At 42.7% G+C, this 24,739-nt stretch overlaps 1 protein-coding gene across 1 annotated transcript in view; it reads left to right on the top strand.

Moving 5' to 3' along the window:
• Positions 1 to 7,882, top strand: part of LOC137100336 (protein shisa-8-like) — a 77,568-nt gene extending 69,686 nt beyond the window's left edge. The window contains exon 5 of the mRNA XM_067478105.1: positions 2,174 to 7,882. Within this exon, the coding sequence (XP_067334206.1) occupies positions 2,174 to 2,670 (497 nt within the window). The 3' untranslated portion in view covers positions 2,671 to 7,882. The remainder of the gene's footprint in view (positions 1 to 2,173) is intronic.
• Positions 7,883 to 24,739: the final 16,857 nt, after the last annotated feature.

The following is a 24,739-nucleotide window of genomic DNA, read 5'->3' as shown; positions in this document are numbered from 1 at the left end:
TTAGCTTAGAATTTGTATTTATTATTTACAGCTAGAAGGTTGCAGGCTCGCATCCCTGATCGCCTGTGCCAAAATGCACCAGAACACACTGATATCTATGCCCAGCTGTTGGGTTTCAGCTCTTGTTCCACCGTGTGCATGTTAAAATCCATTTTACTGTGCAGGTTCTCCCAGAATAACTGTTCAAACATAATTAAAAGGCATTAAAAATACACCAAATAGAATTCGGTATGTTGGCAAACTCCGGAAGCCTTGGGAGAGCCCAACTTATGCAGTTATAATGCTGTGGCCCAGATTGGGCCCACAAGTCACGCTTCAGGCTGCCGCAGGATCGAGCGCGAACACCGATGTCGTTGACTAGATGAGAAACAGAGGGAAAGAATTAAAAACAGGAGAGAGAGGATGAGCAGATGCGGTGTGTGTGAAATGAAGAGGAAGGCACAAAACACTGTCACAGAGGACTCCGCTGTCAGGTGCTGCTGCCGGCAACACGCGTGGAAACACTCAAATGGATGCGACCGCAGTCGTTGTGGAAAATAAGGGTTTGTTTAATTGATGCTTTCTGGGCCATCCCAGATTTTCCCACCCAGTCCGGAGATTTGAAGCAGTTCAGGTTCTGCAGCTAAACGGGACTGTGGCCTCCACAATCACTACTGTGTGCTTAGCAAATGGCTGAATTTCATTCACTTAATGCTGATTGGTGATGGGGTTTGACTTTGTGAAACCCTTGAGGATTATTAATTAAAAATAGTGAAAGTCTGCGTGGCCAGCGTGGACTTTGTACCTGGTATTTAATGGTGCACCGTGAGGAGCAGGATCGGAGGGAGTAACACGACAGAGCCACATTTCAAGTGTTCAATTACCAGACTGTGACAGCACTGGACACTTTCTTGACATGTGTGAATATGAGACTAGTCCTCCTGGTGTTTTCTGGAAATACAAACAGAAGAAGGTGCTCTGAGGCATTGGATGGAATGAATTGATAGAAATGAATCCACAGCAACGATTCTCCCACAGTTACGGCAGAATAGAAACTGGTAAAGAAGTGGGAGTGTGATAATGTATCAAGATGTAAAATTATTCACCCGCTTTAATGTTTTCATCCTTTTCTTTTTCTCTCCAGGAAAAGGATCTTAACTGTAAAGCACGGCTAAGAAAATAAGGTTGTTAGTGACTTTAGGGCAGAGTGAGCATGAAGTGGGGGGGTGGCAGGTGGTGGTGGTGGTGGAGCGGTTATGACCGAACAGCAGAGTCGAGTTCCATTCGGGGGGTTTGCACTAATCTGAAATGACACACGCCGCCGACTCACTCGTGCTGTTTTTTTTTTTTCATTATTTTGCCATTTGCTATTTTCAACTCCACGGTCACTACATAAACAGTTCAAACCCCGATTAAATATAGAGTGTAAATTATTAATTGTTGTTTTAAAGATAGGTGAGCTGTCAATCACTTTGCACAATACAATCAATAGTGGTCTTAGTGAACTCTTTAAAAAAAACCATCTCACAGTCCAATCCTGGGAATAGTAACCCTGATAAAACTCACTAAAACTCTAAACTCTAATTCGTCTAATACAAAAAGGTATAATGTAGTAAGATTCTATTGTTCAACATATCTTAATGTAAATGATATCAAAGAGAATCTAAAATGTACTTTGATCTGAAACCCAAATGCCTTCAGTGCACAGCGAAAACGAATGAGCCAGCAGTGTTGTTCCAATACTTTTAGAGGAGACTGTGATGTACAACACACTAGACGCAGCCCGCGTGTTGCTTAAAAGATGACAACTCCTGTCAACTAACTTGTTGGACCATCTCCAAACTAACCAATGCACAGAATGTGATGAACGTGAAACGTCGACTTTAGCATCATTATCCTGTAAGATGAGCAACAGATGGAAGAGAACAATCACTGCCGAGAGACTTGGTTGCAAACTAATTTGAAATAGTGGAAATATTTCAGTCAGAAAGCGCTGCCTAAATGATTTATGTTGCCAAGCGGGTTTAAACGGCAGAAGGTTTCGCATTTGACCAATATTCTCAATTTACCATTATCAACTAAAATCTAGAAAAAGCAGTATTGGTTGCTTTTTATCATTCTCAACGTTCATAGGTACAATTTAACCATGTATCTGTCCTCCCCCCTTGTGTCTCTGTCCTCCCTTGTTATGCAGACACGACTACAAGAGACTACTACAAGAGCTACCCAATGGTAGATTACACCCACAGCCAGTCCCCTCCAACTTTCCAGCCAATCAACTTCCACCCGAAGGACAAACCGTACCTTCCACCGCCTGACATTCACGCTCCGCTGGCCATCACCATCAATGCCTCCCAGATCCCGAAGCCTAAGATCTCCAAGACCAACACCCACCCGCTCACCTCAAGCTCGGCTTTCAAAGCATGGGACCCCAGCAAGAGCCACATCCAGCACCCAGCGGCCTCCCACATGACGCTCCAGGGGCCGCCGCATCACGGCATCCAGCAGCAGCAGCACCAGCCGCTGCATCAGCAGAACAGCCGGCGCCAGGCCTACTCCAACAAGAGGCAGTTCAGCATTGAGACGCTGCCCGAGCTCTTCTCGCAGCCGCTGGGCTACGGTCACTCGCCGCACATGCACCCCAAGCACAAGGCCCTCCCCACCAACAGCAAAACGGAGGTCACGGTCTGAACGTGGGGCAGACCGAGGAAGGGACGATAAAGAGAAAGGGAACACTCAGATATCTTTTATATCCACAGCCATAAAGACGAGAGGCAAATATCGTATCTGGAATTTTTTAACTCTACATTTTCCTCATCATTGTTGACAATGCTACAAACACAGTGAGCGATATGTGTGTACTTCTAACATCACTGGATCAAATCAGCAGCAGCAGATGAGCAGTGAAGGCGGCGGATTTGCAGGTGTTGGCTGTGACTCTCTGAACCTGGCGGCTCGTCTGAATAATTGAATGGCCTCTCAGTGTGTTGGCATGGTTCTTTCTTGCTTCTCCTTTCACACACAGACACACACACACACACACCCTACGCACAAATGGTAAAAACCCACAGAAGACACAGCTCCCCCCATAAAGTGGCCCAGACTCCCCCACCGTCAGAGGCTGGTGGTGCAATGTTTTTCAAAGGACTTCAGTTTCCCATCAGCACAATGCTGTTGTGTTGTCGGCTCCCATCGCCCTCAAGCTCCACAAAGAGATAAATATGAGCCCCATTCATACCAGGGTTGCAGTGTGTGTGTGTGTGTGTGTTTGTGTGTGTATTTGTGTTGGCGGGGAGGGAAATCAAGGGACAAATGAGATCGGAAGGATCTTAGTCATACGCACTACAGAATGTATCCAGCCATGTCACCCCCCCCCCCCCCCCCCCCCCCCCCCCACACACACACACACACACACACACAGACACACTCTGAGCGTCAGAAGCTGGGGAGATGAACAAGCAAAGCTCTCTCTCTCTTGTTGGTGTTTTCAGTGGCTTGTTGAGCCCATAATTCCAGTCCCCGTCTCCTGTGCTGCTGTAGCTCTTTACTTCTAAAGAGACTCCAGGATGTGTGATGATGTCTAAAAAATGGGGGAGAAAAAGGAAGAACTAGCCCATATGTCTACAAACGTCACAGCAAAGGCATTGCACTTTCTGTCTGCTCCATGCTGAGTTCAAATGAGGACGTTGGTTAGACCAGTTATGACACGTGAAAACAGACCACGTACTTCTCTAGTGTATTGTGCCACCGTGTAAGACGGGATTTTATAATCAGACGGCACAGTTGTAGGAGAATAAAGCAGTGATGCGTCACAGCAACACCGTTTCCATGCAAAGTTAAATGATCTGAGAGGCTGAAACCGGTAATCTCTGCTCTGCTAAACTCCCAGTTTATGAACTCCCTGTTTCACCTGTAATGAACAATAGCAGCTAAACAAAGAGCAATTCCTGAAATGAACCCATTGAATGAAATAATTATGAACTCAGATGATTGGCGGTGACCCATGACTAATGTATTAAAGCAGCATGATTAGGTTTTTTTCTAAGAGGCTTCAGTTGGAACGTTACTAAGCCAAGTGACTCACCTGCCAACTTCTGCAGTGACTTAACTGTGGCTGACACGAGGTCTCAAGAAAGCCTGGTCGCAGACAAAGATGGTGGACCAGCAACCTCGGCTAATTACTCTCAGCAGTAGATGGATTCAAGACAAAGATGGTTAAGGTTGGATAAAACCAGTAGTGAAGGTGAGAAGCACCAGAAAAATTCCAAAAAGACAAACTTACAGCAAAAGTTGACAACCCCTGGTCAGCCATCTTGTTGGTGGTCTGTGTTGGTGGTCTTTGTCTGCAACCAGGTCGGGGAAATGCCTTTAAAAACCAGGTTTTACACAGCTTTTCCCACTTTCTTCTTCTCTTCTTTCTTAGCTTCTAAGCATATGTTCAAGACCCCAGCACTTCCCTTTTAAGGAGTTCCTGACATTTACATGTAGTTAAACCAGCTGTTGCCAGCAGATACAGGTTTCCCACCTGTGTCCTGGTCCAACTAACAATTCCAGTGAAATAACTAACAATCCCTGTGATGATGGTCTGCAGCGTACTGGGTTTCCTTGGAAAAAGGAAAAACACTTTTGTGTTCACCTTCAGTCCAACACAGAGACAAGGGAGATGAAATTCTAAAAGTCATGTTTATTTGTGGTCTCTGATTTGTCCAGGGTGCACCGCGTCTCTCTCTCAACAGGATACACACGAGGTTTTTTCTTCATTACTTCAAATCTCTGTAAAGTAAAAGTTAGCAGGACTAATAGATTTACAGTAAGTGGAAAAACATCAGGATGAAATTAACCAGATTTGTTTTTCTTTAAAAGCTTTTGGATGGAGACGGGGCTGAATTACAAATGTCATGTAACTTGTCCCGCTCCACTCTGCAACGTCCACGTTGCTTTCAGCTTTCTGACCCCCTCCCCACCTTTTCTTATATCTGCATACAGAACAGACCAACAAACATCTGACTGACTGAATTCACCTTCATTTGTTATTAGGAGGACAGCAGCTATGCCGCAGTGCATATGCTTGGCACGTGCCCGAGCACATCAGACAGGTGGCAGCACCTAATCAAACAGCAGTGCTTCCTTGAGTCACACACTATTTAGCACTTTGTCTCTCTCTCTCTCTCACTCGTCTTGCTATCTGTCCCCCCCCCTCCTCGTTTTAAATTCGTTTCCGGCCTCCCCACCCCAGCTCAACCTGTCTCTGGGCATCTCTGTGCACAAATGGCTGAGCAATGGCTACAAAGCTGCTCTGCTGTTTGGTACTGTTACTGCTGTTGTTGTTGGATTCTTACTGGATGTGTGCGTGTGTGTGTGTGTGTGTGTGGATGATAGAGCCAGTCACAACACAAGGCAGGCTCCACATTTCCCCCAACAGGCTGGGACACAACTGACCAGATGTTTCACAATATTTTATTCATGTGCAACCTTAAAATTTAAATTTAAATCTTTGAACATTTTTTTTTATTAATTTTTTTTACTTGCAACCAATCAACCAAATTCCTCCATTTGCGTCTTCATTTTATGGCGCTGGGAACGAACGCAAGCAAACAAAATCAGCAACTTTAATAAGAGAGAATAGATTTGAATTATATAATGCTTGTTCGTATTGCTGCAATAGCTTCTCCACTTTACCTTTCCAAGGTGTGAAAAGCCTGTTAGGCGAGCTGCTGGCAACCCTCCGCAGAAGTTAGGCCGAGAATGGGGATCACAAACAAACATGGTGGTGTGAATATGCACCAGACGCCACAACGCTCCGGCTAATGGAGCTAATGCTCTTGCAGTATCTACCATCTTGTAGCAAGTTTCTTCTGAATGATTTCCATGATTTAATTCCCACGAAGTGCCACAATTTTTTTTTTTTTTAGCAGGTCACTTACTATTCAAGCTTCTAAAAGGTCTGCTGAAACATTCTTTGGGGGGTGTCCTTAATCACTCAGAGTGCATTAGAGCTTGAGAACAAACAAGGAATGACAGCGAGTAAACAAGCAATATGCATCAGTAAAGCAATAAGTGCCCCACCATGTCTGTCTGTCTGTCTGTCTATCTGGAGCTGGGTGGGTGCTCATGAAAGTGTGGGTGTTATACCGATGGGAGAGCTGAGTAAAAAAAAAGAGAAGGCTTTTGCAGAGGGCGTGGGAGCAAATGAAGAAGATGAGACGGAAGAGAGGAATGGGAATGCATGGACGCTGATGTGGCGATGGCTGTTTCTCATGCCGATTTGCCTGGGCCATCTACAAGCATTAATCGTGGGTTTTATCTCCCTGATGTCCTCAAACAAATAGGTTTCAAAAGGCGATCTGGGACTGTAGTCGAAGGTGGTCTTTGGTCACCACTGGCAAACACAGGATTTACAACAATTCCACAACAAGTGGACAGACAGAGCCTGAGGAAAAATACCGACGACTCCCTCTCAGCTGGCGTTCTGTTGGCAGACACAGCTCACCGTGACTGGCCGACAGAGAGCGAACATCCTTGTTGCTCTTTGCGATCGCACTCAACAATCGTGCTGACGAGTCTGGATAACGGTGACACCTTTTCGCGTGCAAATTTCCCAGCGGCCGTGCAATCTGGGTCCAGGATCTGCATCTTTAAAGCTGGACGGACCTCTGTGACTCCCTCCAGACAAATAGCTGCTAAGGCTGAATAATAAACCTCTGATGAGCCACAGTTTTGCCTCAGTCGTGGACGATGTAAATACTGTCGTGTGGCACAACACACACACACACACACACATGCGAAACATGAAAGTGTAACCCCAACTATATCTTCCATACAATGTCCACAACTCTGTGGTATGAAACAGGACCAAAAGGTTTGAATCGGGAGAAACTGAGTGCACCTAACTGATGCTTAAACAAGCTTAGAGTGCATTTCCTCAGTCTCTCCTGATTGATCCACAGGCTATGGGGATGCTGACTGTCGTTTGTAAAACCTCGTCTATATAAAAGAAACAATGCAAGTATTCTACCGAAGGTTATCTGAATGCGACCTGGTAGACATACTTGAGCTCCATGATCCCTAGCAATATACAGATTATGGTGTATGGTTCAATTGTTTCTTTGTTTTCTGTCAGTTTGTTTGGTTTTTTTTCTTTTTTTTTTTACTGTGCTTTCTTGTTTTTTCTCAATAATTGAGCTTCTCACAACAACAACAACAACAACAACAAACAAAAACGGTAATTTGGCCAAACCGAAAGTGAAAAGTGCTTCCAGATTTTAGATTCGTGGCTGCGCAGCCTTCAGCCCTCCACTCGTTTCTTACCAGCAGAAGAAGTCATATGTTTGCAGCTTGTGATCATTTGAGTTACACTTGTACGGTAAACACGCACTCATGTATTTAATGTTAAGATATATTGCATATTATCCAAGCGCTTTGCCAATACATTAGCTGAAAGACAAAAGGATGATTCTGTGGTTTCTTGTACAGCTTTTGCATCTGCAAAAAAAAAAAGAAAAAAAAAAGAAAAAAAAGAAAAACATCATGCTGTTCCATGATAATTTGTAACAGGCAGCATTAGGCTGCTTTGGATTGCTACGTACTACTTGTGTATATGTATGCTGTACCACTTGTCTGCTGTAAAATTTGTTGACAACTCAGCTTATATAAGGGCTTTTTATAGACTTAAAACCAGACGGGGCAAACTGGCATCACTCTCTGCAACTCGAGACAAATTTCTGTAGACGTGTTGTTTGTTTTGTTTTTTTCTCTTTTCTTTTTTAGGGATGGAGGGATATAAACTGAATTTTCATGCATACAAACTGCTCTAAAGTTTTGACAAACTGACTGAAATGGCTATAGGCACTCATATGAAATTGGCCCACGTGTACTGTTTGAATAAATCTTTCAAGAAATCTTACCTTCCTGTGTCAGTCATGCCTGCGTGTCCTGGTTGTTTCCTTTCAGGATTAGGTGGCGAACAAAATACGTAAAAGTCTTTGTTCGCATGATTTGCTTCATGCAAATTACTAGTCAAAGTCCACACACTGTATTCTAAGCTACAGCTGCATATTTATGGTACAGACACAAGAGTGAGCTCAATCCTAAGAGTATTAAAGGGTATAATTCGAATTGTTCCTGTACTGGAAGAAAGCATTTCAAAGCATCTTTGGATTATTACAACACTTAGTAGGGACAACTCTCGACGCTAGGCTAAAATACCTTTAGCATGTTTGCAAACTTTTTGCAGACTATTATAAAGTGCTTAGTTTAGATGGAGGGCAGGAAGTGAAAAGTTAAATACGTTTTCAACTGAATTGAAACCCACTCCTGCTATCAAGACAGCAGATACCATTCACCTTACCGATGTAGAGCAGTAATACACGAAGCAAACCATTACGGAACAGGCAGGGAATCGACTTGAATGCACACACACATGTAAAACCCTGGAAATCCATCAAGGTTTGTTACTAGCTTTTTGGGGGGCGGGGGGTTGTTATAGAGGGAAAGTGCCCCCTGCAAATGCTGACTGCCACACACTGATGACATTCAGTAATTAGATGGTCCCAAAGGAACAAAGGTTCCCCCAAACATGTTCCTAAAGAAGTGGTTGTGTCAATAACACTACTGCTTCAAGCTTCTCTTTGACCCCTTTTGGTGCATTCGGAGCTTGGATTCCTGCTGAACATGCTGCCATGTTTACTGGTTCAGGGACACACATTTAAACACATAGGTCCCAAATTTGCACAGATTAACAAAAATTCTTCTCACATCATCTGTGCTCAGCTCGAAACGGTGTGAAGATAGCAGTCCTCTTTTTTTCCCTTTCTATTTTCACCCTAAAGTCTGTCTCTCCCCCAAAGAGGCACTTAATTTGTTCTGACATCATCTGGGATTTGGATGGATGTGTTTCCTGTAGGTTTTGAGTGAGCGGCCAGTGTGTGTGATGTCATCTGACAGCACATAAAACCTTTTGCATTGACCTTGTTTCCCGTCAAAAGACCAATCCCCTCTGCGCACGCACGCACACAGACACACACACACACACGTGATGGAAGTAAAGCTCTGTGTTAATGCATTAAAGAGTAGGCTTGGGATTTATTAAGTGTCTTAAAATTACGTCGACGTGCCCGCATTTACACTGTTCCTTGGCTTCTGCGACTATAACTGAACATTAAGTCCTCTGAGCCCGATCACCGGTAACAGTCCCCTCGGGCCTGGTCTGCATTCATTTTCTTCAAAAAGAGACAGACTCCAAAGGGACTTCCAACAGTAGTTGTACTGACAGACCATTTCACATGATATAACGAAGTCTTCAGATCAATAAGTCATCACTGTTGGCAAAACCGCGTTGGAAAAAAAATTTGCAGCAGCACTGGCACATTCTAATTTTTACAGTATAATCATAACATCTACTCCTTACTCAACATGTGCCAGACACTGGTTATCTGTCACATGTGCTAAATTAATACATAAGCTGATATAAAAACTACTGCAGTGTACAGAGCTGGCAATATTAGGGAACTTTAGTTATTAGTGTTAAATGTGTTAATGCAAACATAAAAGTGAAGCTGTGGGTTAACAGTTAAAACTTTATTTGAATTGAAAGCTATCATATTTGCATTTCACCATTGATGATTCCGATTTGGTAAAAGAGGTGGGAGGAGGAGTTAATGTTAGTAATTAAATAGTAAATTAAAGTTTTTCCACCTGACTCTGTTCCACCTATCACACACACCTGGCTGCCGGTTCGTCTCGTCACCTGCGATTCTTCCATGCACTGTTCACTTGTGCAGCTCCTGTGTGTGTATTTTCACTGATTTTTTGCGTTTTCAGCCTAAATTTATGGATCTTGAAAGCTGCTTGCTTATCTGGATCTTCGCCGGGTTCTGACGCGTTTATTTGTTTCTGGCCTCCGTATAAGCCAGTTCAATCCTTTTTTTCGTTACAATACTGCATCTGTCTGACGGTTTGCTTCACTGTCTGCACTTGGTTCCTACCTGTCTGGTATTTTAACACAAATCATGATACTGTCATTGTGCTGGCCAAGAGGAAATATTACATAAGGAGATGAGAGACAAGAGGAATAAGTAAATGTGTCAACGAGAGAAGTGATTGGTCTTTTTGAGATACTGTGTTGTCTTTACTGTTCAATCAAACACATACACACATTTATCCCTTTTATTTGGGTAAGAATCTTATGAAATATCCTATATTCTAAATGTTCACTGAATGCATCATTATCTATTTCTGGCTTTAATGGGTTACACAGGTGTCAGCCGCTTGTGTCGGCTGACTGGTGATGTTTAGGGGAATCGATCACGTTTTTATGTCGTTTGATTCCCTAAACACCAGCTTGTCTATGTGTCTTTGTTGTAGCCCTGTGGCAGAGTGCAGTGTGAGTGTGAGACGTATATTATATATGTATATATATTATATTTTCCCTGGATGTGCCTTTTGCCTTCTTAGGATGGAGTATTACATTAGACGTGAATACCGTGAAGTATCTGTTGATTTCCTTCATTATTTTATTTCTTCTTTTGTTGACTGGAAATAGTGGTCAACACTTGGTCGGATTATGTGCAACAGTCAGTAGGTAGCTGGTAATGTAGGGGCGTGTGTGTGCCGGCAGGACAGCGCGCATCATCTCCAGCTGTCATATATGTCACAGTTCATTTATGTGTCTCAAGGCTTTGGACCAAATCCATCACAGAGCAAAAAGCCAAATGCCACAAACCATGTCCACAGTAATTCTCGCTCTCACTCTGTCTCTCTGTCTCTGTCTCCCTCTCTCTCATCCCGGGGCTCAGTACCAGAGTATAAATGTTCTTTTTCAGGTCAGAGGACACTGGAATATTTCATTACCATTACTTATTCAGGCATCGCGCTAATACTAATGCAGGAACTTTGGTGCATTTTAGCAGCAGAACGAAACCTTTGGGTGACCCTGTAGTACAGAAAGGAAAATGTTCAGCGTTGTTATTGTTACGCCACACCGTGGGCCAGCATTCACAGTAATTGGACGCTGCACAAGAAACTTTTCAATGGAATGAAGCCATCACTCATTCTTATTTACACGAGTGATAAAAATTGGAAATCACAAAAGACTTTGCTGATTCAGGAATCTCACTGTTATTCGCACACTGATGCTATTTCGAGATGCTGTGTTCATATCAGTCCTTGAAAGAGACACACAGTTATCAAAAACCCACTGAATTCAAATACATGTTATATAGGAAGCCTAAAGCATCTCTGCAATTACCACTGTATCCGCTGTGCACTATATATGTTTGGATTCATATCCGTGCTAGTGTGCATAAATATGGTGGCAAAGACAAACGAGAAGGTAATCGGAGGAAGTGAGGATGAGAGAAACTCGGTGACTGGAGACTGGACGAGAGTAAGTAAATGAACAAGATGTGAGGGAGATGCCGAGCTGGTTCCTGCTGTTGGACCGGTCGGTAAAATGGTATGAACTGTGGGCCGTGTTTATCACGGGGGGGGGGGGGGGGGGGGGCGTTAACCCACGTCAACAGCGGGCTAAACAATGTTAACAACGTTACCAAAGGTAACAAATGCTCTAAATAACACACCCGGACATGGAACTGTTGCTTGCACTTTATGTCGCAGCTAACTGTTGTACGGCCCTTAGCATTCCCCGGCATCCTTAGCCAGGTGCCAGGTCAATTTGGACAAGATTGATACAGACGCCTGGGTCAAATCAGAATATCACCCTCGTGCTGCTGATGCCTTTTATGCTTCATGGATAATTCTTACATGCTGCTGTTGATTTGGGACAGTGTCTGGACAGAAATGCAAAAAGCAGTGAGCAAAATGCTTCACTCTTACTGAAAACGATTACGACAAAGCTTAGTTTTTTCTTTTCCGTGGAGACGGTGCAGCATATTTGCAGTGCAGCTTAGCTTGGCCAAAGTGAAACTATGTCCTCCCCTCCTCTTAAATCAGGGCCCTTAGCAGCTACTGTGGCCTCCTCCTCCTCCTGCCAGCAACTCTCTGATTAGAGCCCGAGTGTGTGTCACGGGAGGCATAGACGGCATCTCTCCACACTGAGTGTTGCAGCGTATTTCTATTAAAAAAATATTAGAAACATTTTGCGTGTTGTAGCTCAAAGCACAGATACAGAGATGCACTGTTTCTTTAATAGACAAACTTCTCCCAGTGTGAATAGACAGGTAGAGAGAGGACGAGAGAAGCAGGACAAATTTGATGCTGCACATTCTGTCCTGCCAAAAATATTCCTCCCATTGCAGTGAGGAGGCAGCGCTGGCATTTTACCAGCTCACCTTTGTGCATCCTACTGATGAATGGATTTTAACCAGCACCTGACAGAACCAGATAAGACAGTAGCAGCCACACAAAGCCACTCAGTGAAGCCGATAATGACAGGACAGAGAACCAAACGAATGAAGCCAGAGGGGGGAGAGAAGGGGAGGAAATATGCCGTCTCTGGAGAAATTGTGTCAAAAAGAGAGCGATCGCGAAAATGGGACTGTGCTAGATAATGCCAAGAGAAGAAAAGAAGGACAAAAGAAATCGGAGAGAGAAAAGGGAAATGACATTTCGAGCTGCACGGGGGAGGGAAATGCTGAGGGCGTGAACGTTTGCCGCAGAACCAACAGAATGTAACACAAAGTGTGGTTGGAGAGAGGCCACTAGACCTGCAAAGGCAGAACGTCAGGTGCGGACAGACTGTGCAGGTTAATGCAGCTGGGGAGTTAGCAGCTGGAGACAGGGTCATTGGAAAGCGGCGGAAGTGCTGGGTCTGGTGGTTCGATGGGTTGAGTGACGTGGAGAGTCGGTTCACCAAGCTGTTCCACAGCTCAAACTCAGTTTGCTCTGATCATTTCCAGTCAGAAACTAGAAACATCACCTCTTCAAGTAAAGAAAATATCACTGTTTTCTCCTAAATGTGTACACGTCATATTCAGATGTTGTCTGATAAAGCAGATATGACTGTTTCGTGTAAATTTAAATGCAGCTTGGCAACAATAATACGCCTAAGAATTATTGAGGGAAATTAGATGTGCGTAGAGTGGAGGGTTATAATTACAGAGCATCACCAGCCACAGAAGGAAACTTTCCATTCAGGCGCAACGTGGAGGCAAAGACACACAGGTGAACTCCAGATTTCCACCACGTTCACTTTTATTAGCATAATATACACATTCATTCATTCATTCATCCATAGAATTTTCCATCTCTCACTCTCGAAGACATGTCTTTATTTCTTTCTTGCTCTTTTGTATTCAGTCTATAAATTCTCTTCCATACAAGCACACACGCACAGTCCAGCCAACCCCCCCCCCCCCCCCCCCCCCCCACACACACACACACACACACACACACGCGTGCACACACAAATCTGCAGCTCTGCAGGCCTGGTCAATGACAGCTTCATTTATCTGGTCAGGTCCCTGTCTGCAACCAGCTGTCAACACACAGTTGGCAGTAAAAGCCTGACAAACTATGTGTGTGTGTGTGGTGGTAGGGTTGTGCATCCTTTTGTGCGTAATAATGGAGCTTAGATTACGAACCACAAATCACAGCGTGATTGCATCCATTTTTCATGCATTTTTCAAAATATAAGGAATTCCAGCTGAGTACAAGCACTACTTTATCGTGTACTTTTATTCTGTGTCTGCTATGTTTTCGGTGATGTGAACGTCATCACTACCTAAATGTGTGCACTTCATGGACAACTGTGCGCAGTGGCCCGTGCACTGACTGCACTTGTACCAGAAACGTGAACCAGATGATCCTTTCATATCTCCAATGTTTGTTTTAACATCCTTGATTCTCTTCGTGTGAAATGTTTTTATTCTTTCGCTTTTCGTGGAATTTAGTCAAATACAACAAAGCTGCTCTTCTTCTCCTTGTTGCTTCTGCCCAGAGTTGCCATCATGTTTGGAACGTGCCCCTGTCCCTAGTGCGGGTACAGGTCTGTCTCAGGGCAAATGAATACTATGAATTTGCCTTTGACCCATAGTATGTATACAATCAAAATGACTGATTATTACTTTCGGTTTTCTCTTCTCAGGTTTTGTCCACTTTTTCTGCGGACTCACTCCGCGTCTCACGCTGACCCCCTCCAGACAAAGTCAGGTTAATGGCTCCGGACAAAAGGAAATATTCTCACATTTTGAGCTACCGGAAATTTCTCTTTTCTTGCGGCGAAATCATCTTGAATTAGAACAAAATATACAGAGCAGGAAAGAGTAGAGCTTTTAAAAGAAGGAGAAAAAGAGAAGAAAGACTCACGACGGCAAATACGAAGGAAGTATAAAGGAAAAGACCAGGTGAAAGAGAGAGAGAGTTCCACAGAGATCACAGTGTTATTAGATGGATGTCCTCCATCAATCTGCTCTGTCCACTGCTTCATAAACGCAATTAAACTGCAGCTCTCCTGAGAAAGAACACTCTCTTACTCCATCTATCTGTCTAAATCTCCCTCCCCATCCCTCACACTCTAATCTGGCGGGAAATCTACCTGTTTGTGCCTCTAATTCTTCACCCTGTCCCTCTTCAAGTGCTGGAGCCAGTATGAGCAGAAAGCGCATTTAAAACATCTCAGCTGTTAATAAATCAACAAAGCAAATGTCAATGTTATAAGGCCACTTCTGCTCTCTGGAGAAAGACGAAGCGACAAGCCCAAATCCTCTAGCTTCTAGCGCCGGAGCAAGGCGGATATAAAAGAGAGGAAAACACACAACAAGCACTCCAGACGACTTCATAAAATGACGACAGGCCTCGATCGATACATCTGCTTTAAAGGGGAAATGATAGGAGATGGAGAGGTGGGCGCCAGAAAGCACATCAAACCATGATGGATAGAGCCAAGACCCACTGCATAAAATTAATTACATTTAGGGAAATTCATGGCAATTGGACACATCCAGATTTACGCTGGCTGGATTTGTTTGCGTGTGTGTGTGTGTAATGACGGAGGTCTCATCACATACATAGAATATAGAGGGTGGCTTTTTCAAAGTAAAGTACATTACTCCCAGGCAGTAAAGCAGTCAATCCTCCAATGGTCCAGTCTGTGAGACCATCAGTGAGTGTCCATGTGAACATTTGTGAACCGTCTCAACTTTTCTCTATTTCACCATAAACACGACCTAAAACCTGATCCGAGTCCTACAACTAGAGAAATGGAACCCAAATTACCAACTTACACACACACACACACAATCACTTTTACATTTATTTATTGGGGAAGAATATAACACATTTGTGTGTGTGGCTACAGTAAGTAAACATACAGGATTATCAATTCATTTAAAGGGGAATTGGAGTCAGGTGTTTCAGTCAATGGTGTGAGTGTGGGAAGTCGGGGAAAAAGACCTTAGAGGACGGTTGATACTCATAATCCTAATTACACCAATCCTTGCATCCGTGCTTTGGCTTCCTATAAAGACCTACAAGATTTTAAATGGCTCTGGCACCAGTGTGTCTGAACCCCTGTGTTTCAGCTAGACCCCTCTGCTCTCAGTCATCAGGATTTGTATGTATACCCAGAGCTAAGAAAAGATCAGCTGGTGGAGGAGCCTTTTCATATCATGCTTCCCTCCTTTCCTGTCAGTCAAACAGACAATCAAACAACCCAGAGTCTTTTTAAAATTAAACTAAAACCTTCGCATATGCTGCATATTCTGCAAGTCTTCCAATCAGTTACATCTATTTATCTGCTCAAATGCTGTTGACTCTCCACGTCCCTGACCTGCCGCCCGCAGTGTTTCAAAAAAGGCCTCTTATAGCAAGGAGCTGAACAATTAACAGATGAAGGCAAGAATCTGAAAGAAACTTCCAGGGTAAATTTACAATACAACGCCCTCTCCTGAAATTACATTCCTATGCAGTACAACTAAACTGCAATCGTGTCCTGTGAACGTAATGGAGACTTGAAAATACTTTGATACCGAACATGTCAATGAAGTGTTACCAGACAACATATTTTTCTCCGATCTCGCAGCAAAATACCCAGTTGTGATTAGACAGGTACAGGAGCTGGTTAGGGTCAGAGGAAGATCAAGGGCTGCTGCAATACAGGAAAATGTCATCGCTTTTCAACACATCCACCATCTTTCTCTAACCCTAACATCAGTGGTTTTCTTGCCTGAACCGAACCAGACACCGAACTCAGGTCTTTGGTTTGACAGCACAGCTTTATACTGCACTGCACTGTTTCATTCATACAATAGATGAGTTGCATGGGAACATGATGATTACGTTGGCTAAAAAAAAAAAACCTAATCGCATTTCCAGTTGAGTTGTATAGGATGTATAGCGCAATGTGTCAAGATTTGACCAGATTTCAAAGTGGACATTCACAGACCTTCACTTCCCCGGAGTTTTCTGTACATCAGCACAAACCTGCAGTTGATCACCTTGAACTCTTCAATCACTGATGAGTGTTATAGCTACGGCCGTCCTGACCTGATGTATGGTGCTTAATTTCTTACATTTCCTTCGGGATCAATAAAGTATCTATTTATCTAATTGATGAAACACAGGCCACTTGGGGACCTGCTCGGTGTACATATGCCCATACTGCTCACTGTCATCAGAAAAACAGCTTCCAACATTGTAGGTGTGTCTACAAAGTATTTTGGAATTAGAATAAGGCAACGCAAAAATTGCGCGATTGCTTTCTTTTTTTATTTGTCTCTCAGTGAACCAACACAAACCCTGTCAAGTGACGCGAAACTGGTAGATAGAACTACAGAGCACTTGTTACCAGAAACATTTGCTAGCATTAGGTGCACGTTTGCCTGCCTTGACAAACCTTTTCCATTCAAAGTGAAATATTTGGCTTGATGTCAGATTAGATTAGCATTTAGATTTACAACCCACCATTGTTCTGATTCCCCATGCGGGTCCCACCTTTTAATCATGCACACTTGGCAATACATCTGGCCTCCGTGAGCATTTGACGTAATTTATTACACTTTGCTTTGCAGTTTGCTGGCCTGTCTCTCCCTCTCTGGCACAAAAAACAATTCAGTCCCACTCCCTCCAGTTTAAATCAATTTAACTGTCTTTGTGATTGCTGAATGAGAAATAATAATGCCAGGGCATTCAGGCACATAATCAACATTATCTTAGAGACCTAATGAAATTCTTCCCCTCTTGTACATTAATGATTGTAATAAGGACAAATGTTCAGACCTTTTTAGGGCTCCAATCTTCAGAACTAGTAATATATAAAGTGCAATTGTTCTTATTAGTTATTATTAAACATGGAGTTGGAGTCGAGTGCTTCATCTCCATCTTTCACAACTTCCTCTAGTTCTAGTTTGTGTGTGTGTAGGTGGGTATCTGTTCTTTTGGGGTCAGGTCGTGAGCATCCGACTGCTGTGTTGAACAGACTTTGGCTCCAATTAAAACAACACTTGACAGCAGCAGAATACAAAGTCGGAGATTGCAGCTTGTGCGCTCCCTGCTGTACAATTCTCTGTGTGTGAGTGTGTGTGTGTGTGTGTGAGTGTGTGTGTGTGTGTGTGTGTGTGTGTGTGTGTGTTTCTTTCCCACAGCCTCCTTCACTTGTAATAAGATCAATCTTTCATGATCTCTGTTAGGCGGAAAATGTCACATACAGTAGCAGCAGCAAATAGCAAAAGGCCAAACAAAGAAAAAGACTGAGAAAATAAGATCTGAGCAAATTTGTGTAAATGAAATAGACAAAAATGAATAAAGCACGAAGCAAGATGGATGCAGGTCTCAGAAGGGTGTGACAGACGGTTGTAGATGCAGCAGAAGGACAAAGACACAGAATGAAGAATGGTAGACAAAACAATACACATGAATCTGCAGTACTGGCTCTGTGTACATGTAGGTGTGTGTGGTCTCTCTTGACTCAGCTCTGCTTCTTGTTTGCTCACACATCTTCAGCTCATCAGTAAAGTTACGTTTAAAGCACGTGGCTTGGCTCTCTGTAGCTCTTTGGCTCTTTGCTCACACACAGAGTAAACATCCCAAACTTCCAATGCACCCTGCTACTAATTTTGTGCATCCTGAGAAACTGCACCTGAACAAACTGCAACTTAGCGAACTAGGCACTGCAAGATTTGTTAGTTTTTAGTATCTTCCAGTCTAAATATCTACTTCAACATAACCTGCAAGTGACCTTACTGCCAACACATGTACAGTACATCTTTAATTTTAAATTTGTTTTAACATATAGGAAGACACCACTGCAAACTGCAGGTTGGCATTAGGACTGATTAAATGACGCGGTCGATGCAAATTCAATGCATCACAGTTGATGTCAAATTCAGCAGTTCTGCCATCGGCTACATGATTTTCGTAATGGATTCAACTTATGTTTTCTTACCACCGAGTTCCCCCCAACTGTTGGTTTGCATATTTACCTGGTTTGGATTTGTGCAGACACCCAGAGTTACGGGAAAAGTTGGAATGCAAACCAGTTGGGGCTTATAAAACGAATGTGATTGGCACTATTCATGCCAGTCGTATCTGTTAACGTTTACTCTGATGTGCGATACATGATATTAACTTTTAGTGCAGATTAAAAGATCTGCATTCTTTGTAGCAAATGGGAAATGTAAAAGTAACGTAGACAATACTGCATTTTTCATTCACTTCCCCCAGTAATCATTCTATATATTACAGTGTTTGTTTAATACAGAGTATTTTGTGAGCTTTCACTTATTCTAGCCAATCATGACATTAATGAGCATTTCCATATGCAGTGATTACTACTATCTGTCTCATCTAAAAGTGTGTGTTTTCTGTGTTTTTCATTATTCATTCAACAAACTGCTGTAATTACAGGTAGAAGACTTGGCAGTGTTATTTGTTGCTCGTGTGTCAATAGCTGATCTGCAGGACAAAACAGAGTAGATGGTTCCCTTGTTCATATTCATTCTATTTTCAGTGACAATCGTTTTTTTTATTCTGCTAACATTGTGAAGGTTTTCTCTGAAGGGACGTTACAGTATGTGAAGCCGAGCACCGCCTTCATGAGGGCTGCCAGCTGGCTGAGCTAAATAATTCCCCCCCCCGAATCTGTCCGCTCTCTTCCTTGGGTACAGTGTCCCCTTCCTGTCAGAGGGCTGATAGCTTACCAGCTGTGGTCTAAGTCTGTCTGCATCAAGGCACAGGAAACATCCTGCACAAGGCTGTGCATATTAGTTTTATTACTATTATTTTAGTTTGAATTTCCTCTCGTAATAAAAACATACATGAGGAATGTGTATATGTTTGACCTCGGCTGAATGTGTCCAGGTTTCCTTTTCTTTTTGTCACAATTACGTTGGTCAGCAAGTCTTTGAGCTAAATGCAAACATCATCATCCTGACTTGCTCACAATAATAAAAGCAATATGTTCTCAGCTATATTGTTGACCATGTTCACCGTCTCATCTTCTCCTCTTAGCACGCTACAGTAGCATTTTCTGATAAGGATTAAACACAAGCTCGTGGTCCTGGTGTATTTGAACACGGGACGAACAGAAAGTTTTACCCGAAGATCATGCTGGAGGAAAATTAACAAATCAGCATGGTCCTTAATAAAAACAATTAAACACTAATAATAATAATTAAATAATAATTAAACACGGCGTCCATTTTTTCCCAAAGCGTATATCTTCACTCCGAGCAGTAAAAGCCTCGTCACAGCAAACACTCAAACACACAGTGTGCACTGGATTGGAGGCTCGGGACTCACATATTTTCCCATGGTCTAGAATTTGTAGTGACTCCCCCCCCCGGTTAAAGGTTTCATGAGTGCAAAGAGATTTCTCCCAGCCTCCACATGAGTGAGCACATGTTGTGTGCACTGTGGACGAGTCCGCTTGTGGCGGTTTGATGTCATTTCGAAGATGGATGGCAGTAAGTTAAAATCTTTTGGTAATGAGGATATATTGTTTTTGCTGTGTTTCCTCCTCTCATCTAATGCAGGCAGATAGAGCACACTTCCACATAACAATAAAGGCTTTCTTTACACGTTATTGTCCTCTCCTAAAGCAGCAGTTGGACATTTTGGAATTTATGCATATTAAGATGAGCACATTAAAGGGTGGGTTCACATTTTTTCATTTGTATCTTACCACAACTGAAAGAGGTCTCACTTGTTGTCATCATCCTCCTGCTCATACTGGCCCTTAAGAGATCTCTTCCTAAAGCCTCCAGAGTAGAGGATGAGCTCACAGCTGTATTGGAATGGAGCTTAAGGAGTCGGAGTTTATTAAATAAAGATCTTTTCAGTGTGTTTTCACTAGTGAAATTTGAAAACAGGGAATTTGAAAACACAGTGGATGATACCCACCTAATGTGACTATTTGGTAGGTTGAAGGGCTTCAAATAAACTTGAGCGTGAAATTTGTCATGAAAAGACACTGTGACTTTGAAAGATACAGACTTGATTTAGCCTTGAGTGGCTGTTGAAGTTCTACATCAAGAGCTGTGCGTTTTGGGTCAAACGTGATAATGTTGCATTTTGGTTGAAGACAAACATTAGCAATAACTAAAGAAGACAGTTATGTACATATTAGGACATCTGTATGTCAATAGGACCTGATTTTAAAAAAACACGAACCTTTCCGTCTAGCATCACCCAACAAACCACCAACCTGCTGTTGCTGGGAGGTTAGTCTCCCATTAACACCTGTGATGACTTTCCCTGGGAAATACTGATTCTTTCAGACAAACCCAACTGTATTCAACTCAAATTCCCAAATGCTGGTAACGTTTGTAAGCAAGACCTACAGTGATAAATGCTCAGAGGTGGAGCCATCCGGTGGAAAATGTGAGTAATGCAAAAAAAGTTACTGAGGAACGCGAAGCTTCCAGGCTTGTTCTAATTTTAGTAAGCTGCATCTGTGCCAACATATTTAAACTGTCTTCATATCACATGGATTAGGTAGATCCTATTTCGAGAGAAGGTGGACGAGTGATATGAGACATCGTATGTGATCAATACAGAACAGGTCTGACTGCAACACTTCATATTGTAAATAACACAGTTTTAGATGCAGAAGTGATGGTTCCTGCTGTTACACACTCACCAACAAAGGACATTTTATTAGGAATAAACTAGTGACTCCGTTAACTGGTGACTGTCTTCCAAAATTTGTCGGTGGTGGTTCTAGCTATGGAAGACTGACATTATCTGTCCAGGTCCGTGGAGCTTTGTCTGCACATTTATTTAGTCTTTTGAGTGTTGTTTGAGTAAATGCATCATGTACAAGAAATACTCCCATTAATGAAGTAACTGACCCAAAACAGCATGTTTGAGCTAAACCGTAAGTTGACAGTATGTTTTACCAAGTGTTAAGTATAAAGACGTGTATTCAGCTTTCTGCTGCAGACTTTTGCTTGATTTATTGGTTATGAACAAAAGCTTATTGGGTACAGAACAGAACTTTCTTGCTGAGTTCATTTTCAAATTTCACACCCCAGATCCATTCAACCAATGAGCAGACAAGAGCATTTCCAGCAATGCATTTTGGTTCACTTGAATTTTTCTATCTGTGAAAGGAAACTGAGCCAAGGGGAAAATGATCACGTTTACTGGTCCACAGAGGACATGAATACAGTTTGAAGTCTCCTGTACCCCCCCCCCACCAAAAAAAAAAAAAAAAAACACTTGTGTGTGTCTAGGTCGCTTAAAGTTTTACAAACTTCTGGGAAACGGGCACAGATAGGTCATCATGTGCCCGTGCGCGCGCACACACACACAGTTGCACACACAAAGTCCAGATGGGACCACCCAAGGGCATTCCAGGAAATGGCTGCAAATGGCGGCTGATGCAGCAGAAGGCCTCGTGGACAGTTCACAGGTCTCCGTGTGTATTTATGCATCTTTGATTTTGTGCAAGGACATAGCAGTTATCCTGGTCCTTGGCTCAACATGGACAAGGAGCACACACCAGCTGTTGACCCCAGCGAGTCCAAAATGGTCACCCAGCCAGCTGGTTAAGCCATCCCCTGTGGAGGGGGCTGACAAGTTCGAGGGGAATACATAGTAAGAGTGTCAGCAAAGGAAAATCAAGAATGTGATACCCTCATTTTGTTCCTTTTCTCTGGAGAAACACTGGAGATATTACCTCATTTAAAAGTTAATGTAACACTGAAGAGTAATCTGCATTAAATAAAATACAATAGGAACAACTCATCCACACCTCTTTGTGAGTTTGTCACGTGGTTAACGTGTCAAACAAAAAATAAAACAAAACAAAAATCCAAAACCCACTGATGCGCAGAGACTCTGGTGGTTTATACGCTTTTACTTCACATTAGTGCAGTTTTCTGAAAAAAAAAAAAAAAACTCAGCGGAGTCAATGGCTGCAAAGTCTAAAGCCATTACAACTAGATAGCAAAATGGATGATGTAAAATGATAGAGGTTAAGAAACAAGGTCGAGAAAGCTGGAGGAGGAGGCGAGGAGAGAAATGAGACGAGGCCTGGAAAGCGAAGCAGGTGCAGCCATGCAAAAACTCTTTGGGTGATTAAGGATTTAGTGGAAGCAAATCAGGATGGAGAGATGAAAATGAAAGAAACAGGAGTGTGGGAGGATGAAAGATAAACAGGGAAAGGGGGGGAAAAAAGATGGGGAAAAAAAAACAAATGAGGAAAGAGATGGTACAGTAAACGTCAGAGCTAAAGAAAAAGATGCAGGTTGTGTGTAAATATGGAGGTGGATTTTAGAAAGACGGGAAGAGGAGGGAGGACAAGATGGAAGATGATTGAAGGGTGCAAAGAAGGATATGCTCTTTTTGTACATGCTTAAAAGTGGCTACTGCGACAAATTGACAGTCATTCAAACTGACACTTACAGCAGAGATGAAATCATGTCTGAGCAAGCATGGATGGACAAGAATAATCATCCCACTCACTGATGAGGCTTTCAACGTTTAGCCCAACTCCTGTGGAACCGAACCTAATTTCACACGGAGACGACAAGAAAGTATCAGTGATTACATGCAGGGCATATTTTAATATCCCATTATTTCAACGACAGCCACGCTCATTTTACTGCTTTGAATAAAAGTGTGTAAAAAATCGGGTTCACTGGTTTCCATGTTTGACGGTTTGCACCAAGTAAACAGATTCTTAAGTTACACTTTGAGATAGTCAACCTGCCAAACACCAAACGCAGGACACATGCTGCTGTACATGCAAACTAGTACAAATTGGCAGAGCGACGTTCAAAAAAAAAAAAAAGGGAAATGACTCTTTAATTATGCTACATGAAACCAACCAATTTTCATCCAACAATCCATTTGGTTTGTGCGCTTAACTTCTGAACCACTGACTGTCAGGATTTTCCCTCCTTCTAGCTCCTATACGTAGCTATAGAGTGTAACTTTTTGGAATATTTTAATAGCAGAGAGCTCCTCCTTCTAATCAATGTGAAGTTTTTCCAGATTCTGATGCATTGCCACTGTATAAGGACTACTGCCCGAAGAGCTTCTAAAAGAAATTACTGTAGCTTTTTACATATTACATTAACATGCTAATTGCGGTGGCTGTAGCTCAATTGTCCGTCAGCAAAGCATTGAGCCCCAAGTTGTTGCAACCGCTTTCATGACTGCTCAGTGTGTCCTAAATTTCCCCACATCAATCAATAAAATTTAGAAATTTTAACATTTCATGGAAAAATATTAGCTCATTTTGAATTTGATGGCGGCAAACGTTCCATTGGGAATAAAATATGGGTTGATGAGATTCGCAAACCATTGCATTCTGGTTTTATCTTCCCAAATTTTGGGGGAATGGGGATTGTAGTTTTTGTGCATTGTTCCTGTAAACAAAACCGTTTTCACGCAGCCTCAATTGCAGCACAGACTTTTTAATTATGCACACGTCTTTTTGACGGATGCACGAACTTCTTTGTTGTGACTTTTTTTCTTCTAACACAAATCTTTTCTTAAGATGCACATACATTTTTGTTACAAGTGCAAGTCCCTTCCACAACCACAAAAATCTATGTGGTTCCTTTCTGAGCGCAAATGCCTGCAGCTGTCCCTGTTCTTCTGCCTCACGTCGCTCCCTCCACACCTGCTTTACAGTTTAAAAAAAAACCTCAGGAATACACCAATGCTACTGTCTGTAACTTAGTGAGTGTCTAACTTGTTTATACTGCAATATCTTCACATTGTAGTAAAGTCGGTGCTGTGAATACTAACACAATTCGATGTACTGTATGTTGTTGGTGATGTAGGTCACACTTCATTTGCACCAATGTCCAAAACGTTTTTTGGCTCAGTTGTCTAATGTTCAGATTTCTTGATATTTTTACCTCAGTAGTACTAATAAAATCATCACAGCCAAAACACAGCCTATAGTGAGGGAAGCTAGATCACCCCTCTATGTCTCACGGAAGGATTTGTCACCACAGGAGGGTCTGGGTGACTCACTGGGTTTTGTCACATGGGTACTGTTGTGCTAACATTGTTGGCCCAGCATGACAGTCCCCTCAAAGTTGGAGAGAAGGTTAACGCTTGTCAAATGTCACATAATTCTTCTACTTACTGAGCGGATTCGGCTACCCACCCGTGGATGGCAAGGACAGAGTAGGGCTGCGTGCATTTATTATCCACTGTCTCTTAGGGGGAGTGCTGATCTAAAGGCCATGGATGAAGCTGCTGCTTAGCGTCAGATTTCCACGTCCGGAAAAGTGATCGTGATTGATACTGCAGACCTAAGTTGATAAAAGTATAGCGCAGACAAGACCTGGGTTAGTTTTGACTGATCGAAATACAACGAACTGTATTTATGCCCATGAGCTCCATA

This window comes from Channa argus, chromosome 15, assembly GCF_033026475.1.
Source record: "Channa argus isolate prfri chromosome 15, Channa argus male v1.0, whole genome shotgun sequence".
NCBI classification, from domain to species: Eukaryota; Metazoa; Chordata; class Actinopteri; order Anabantiformes; family Channidae; genus Channa; species Channa argus.
This window is presented reverse-complemented; position numbering and strand designations above follow the sequence as displayed.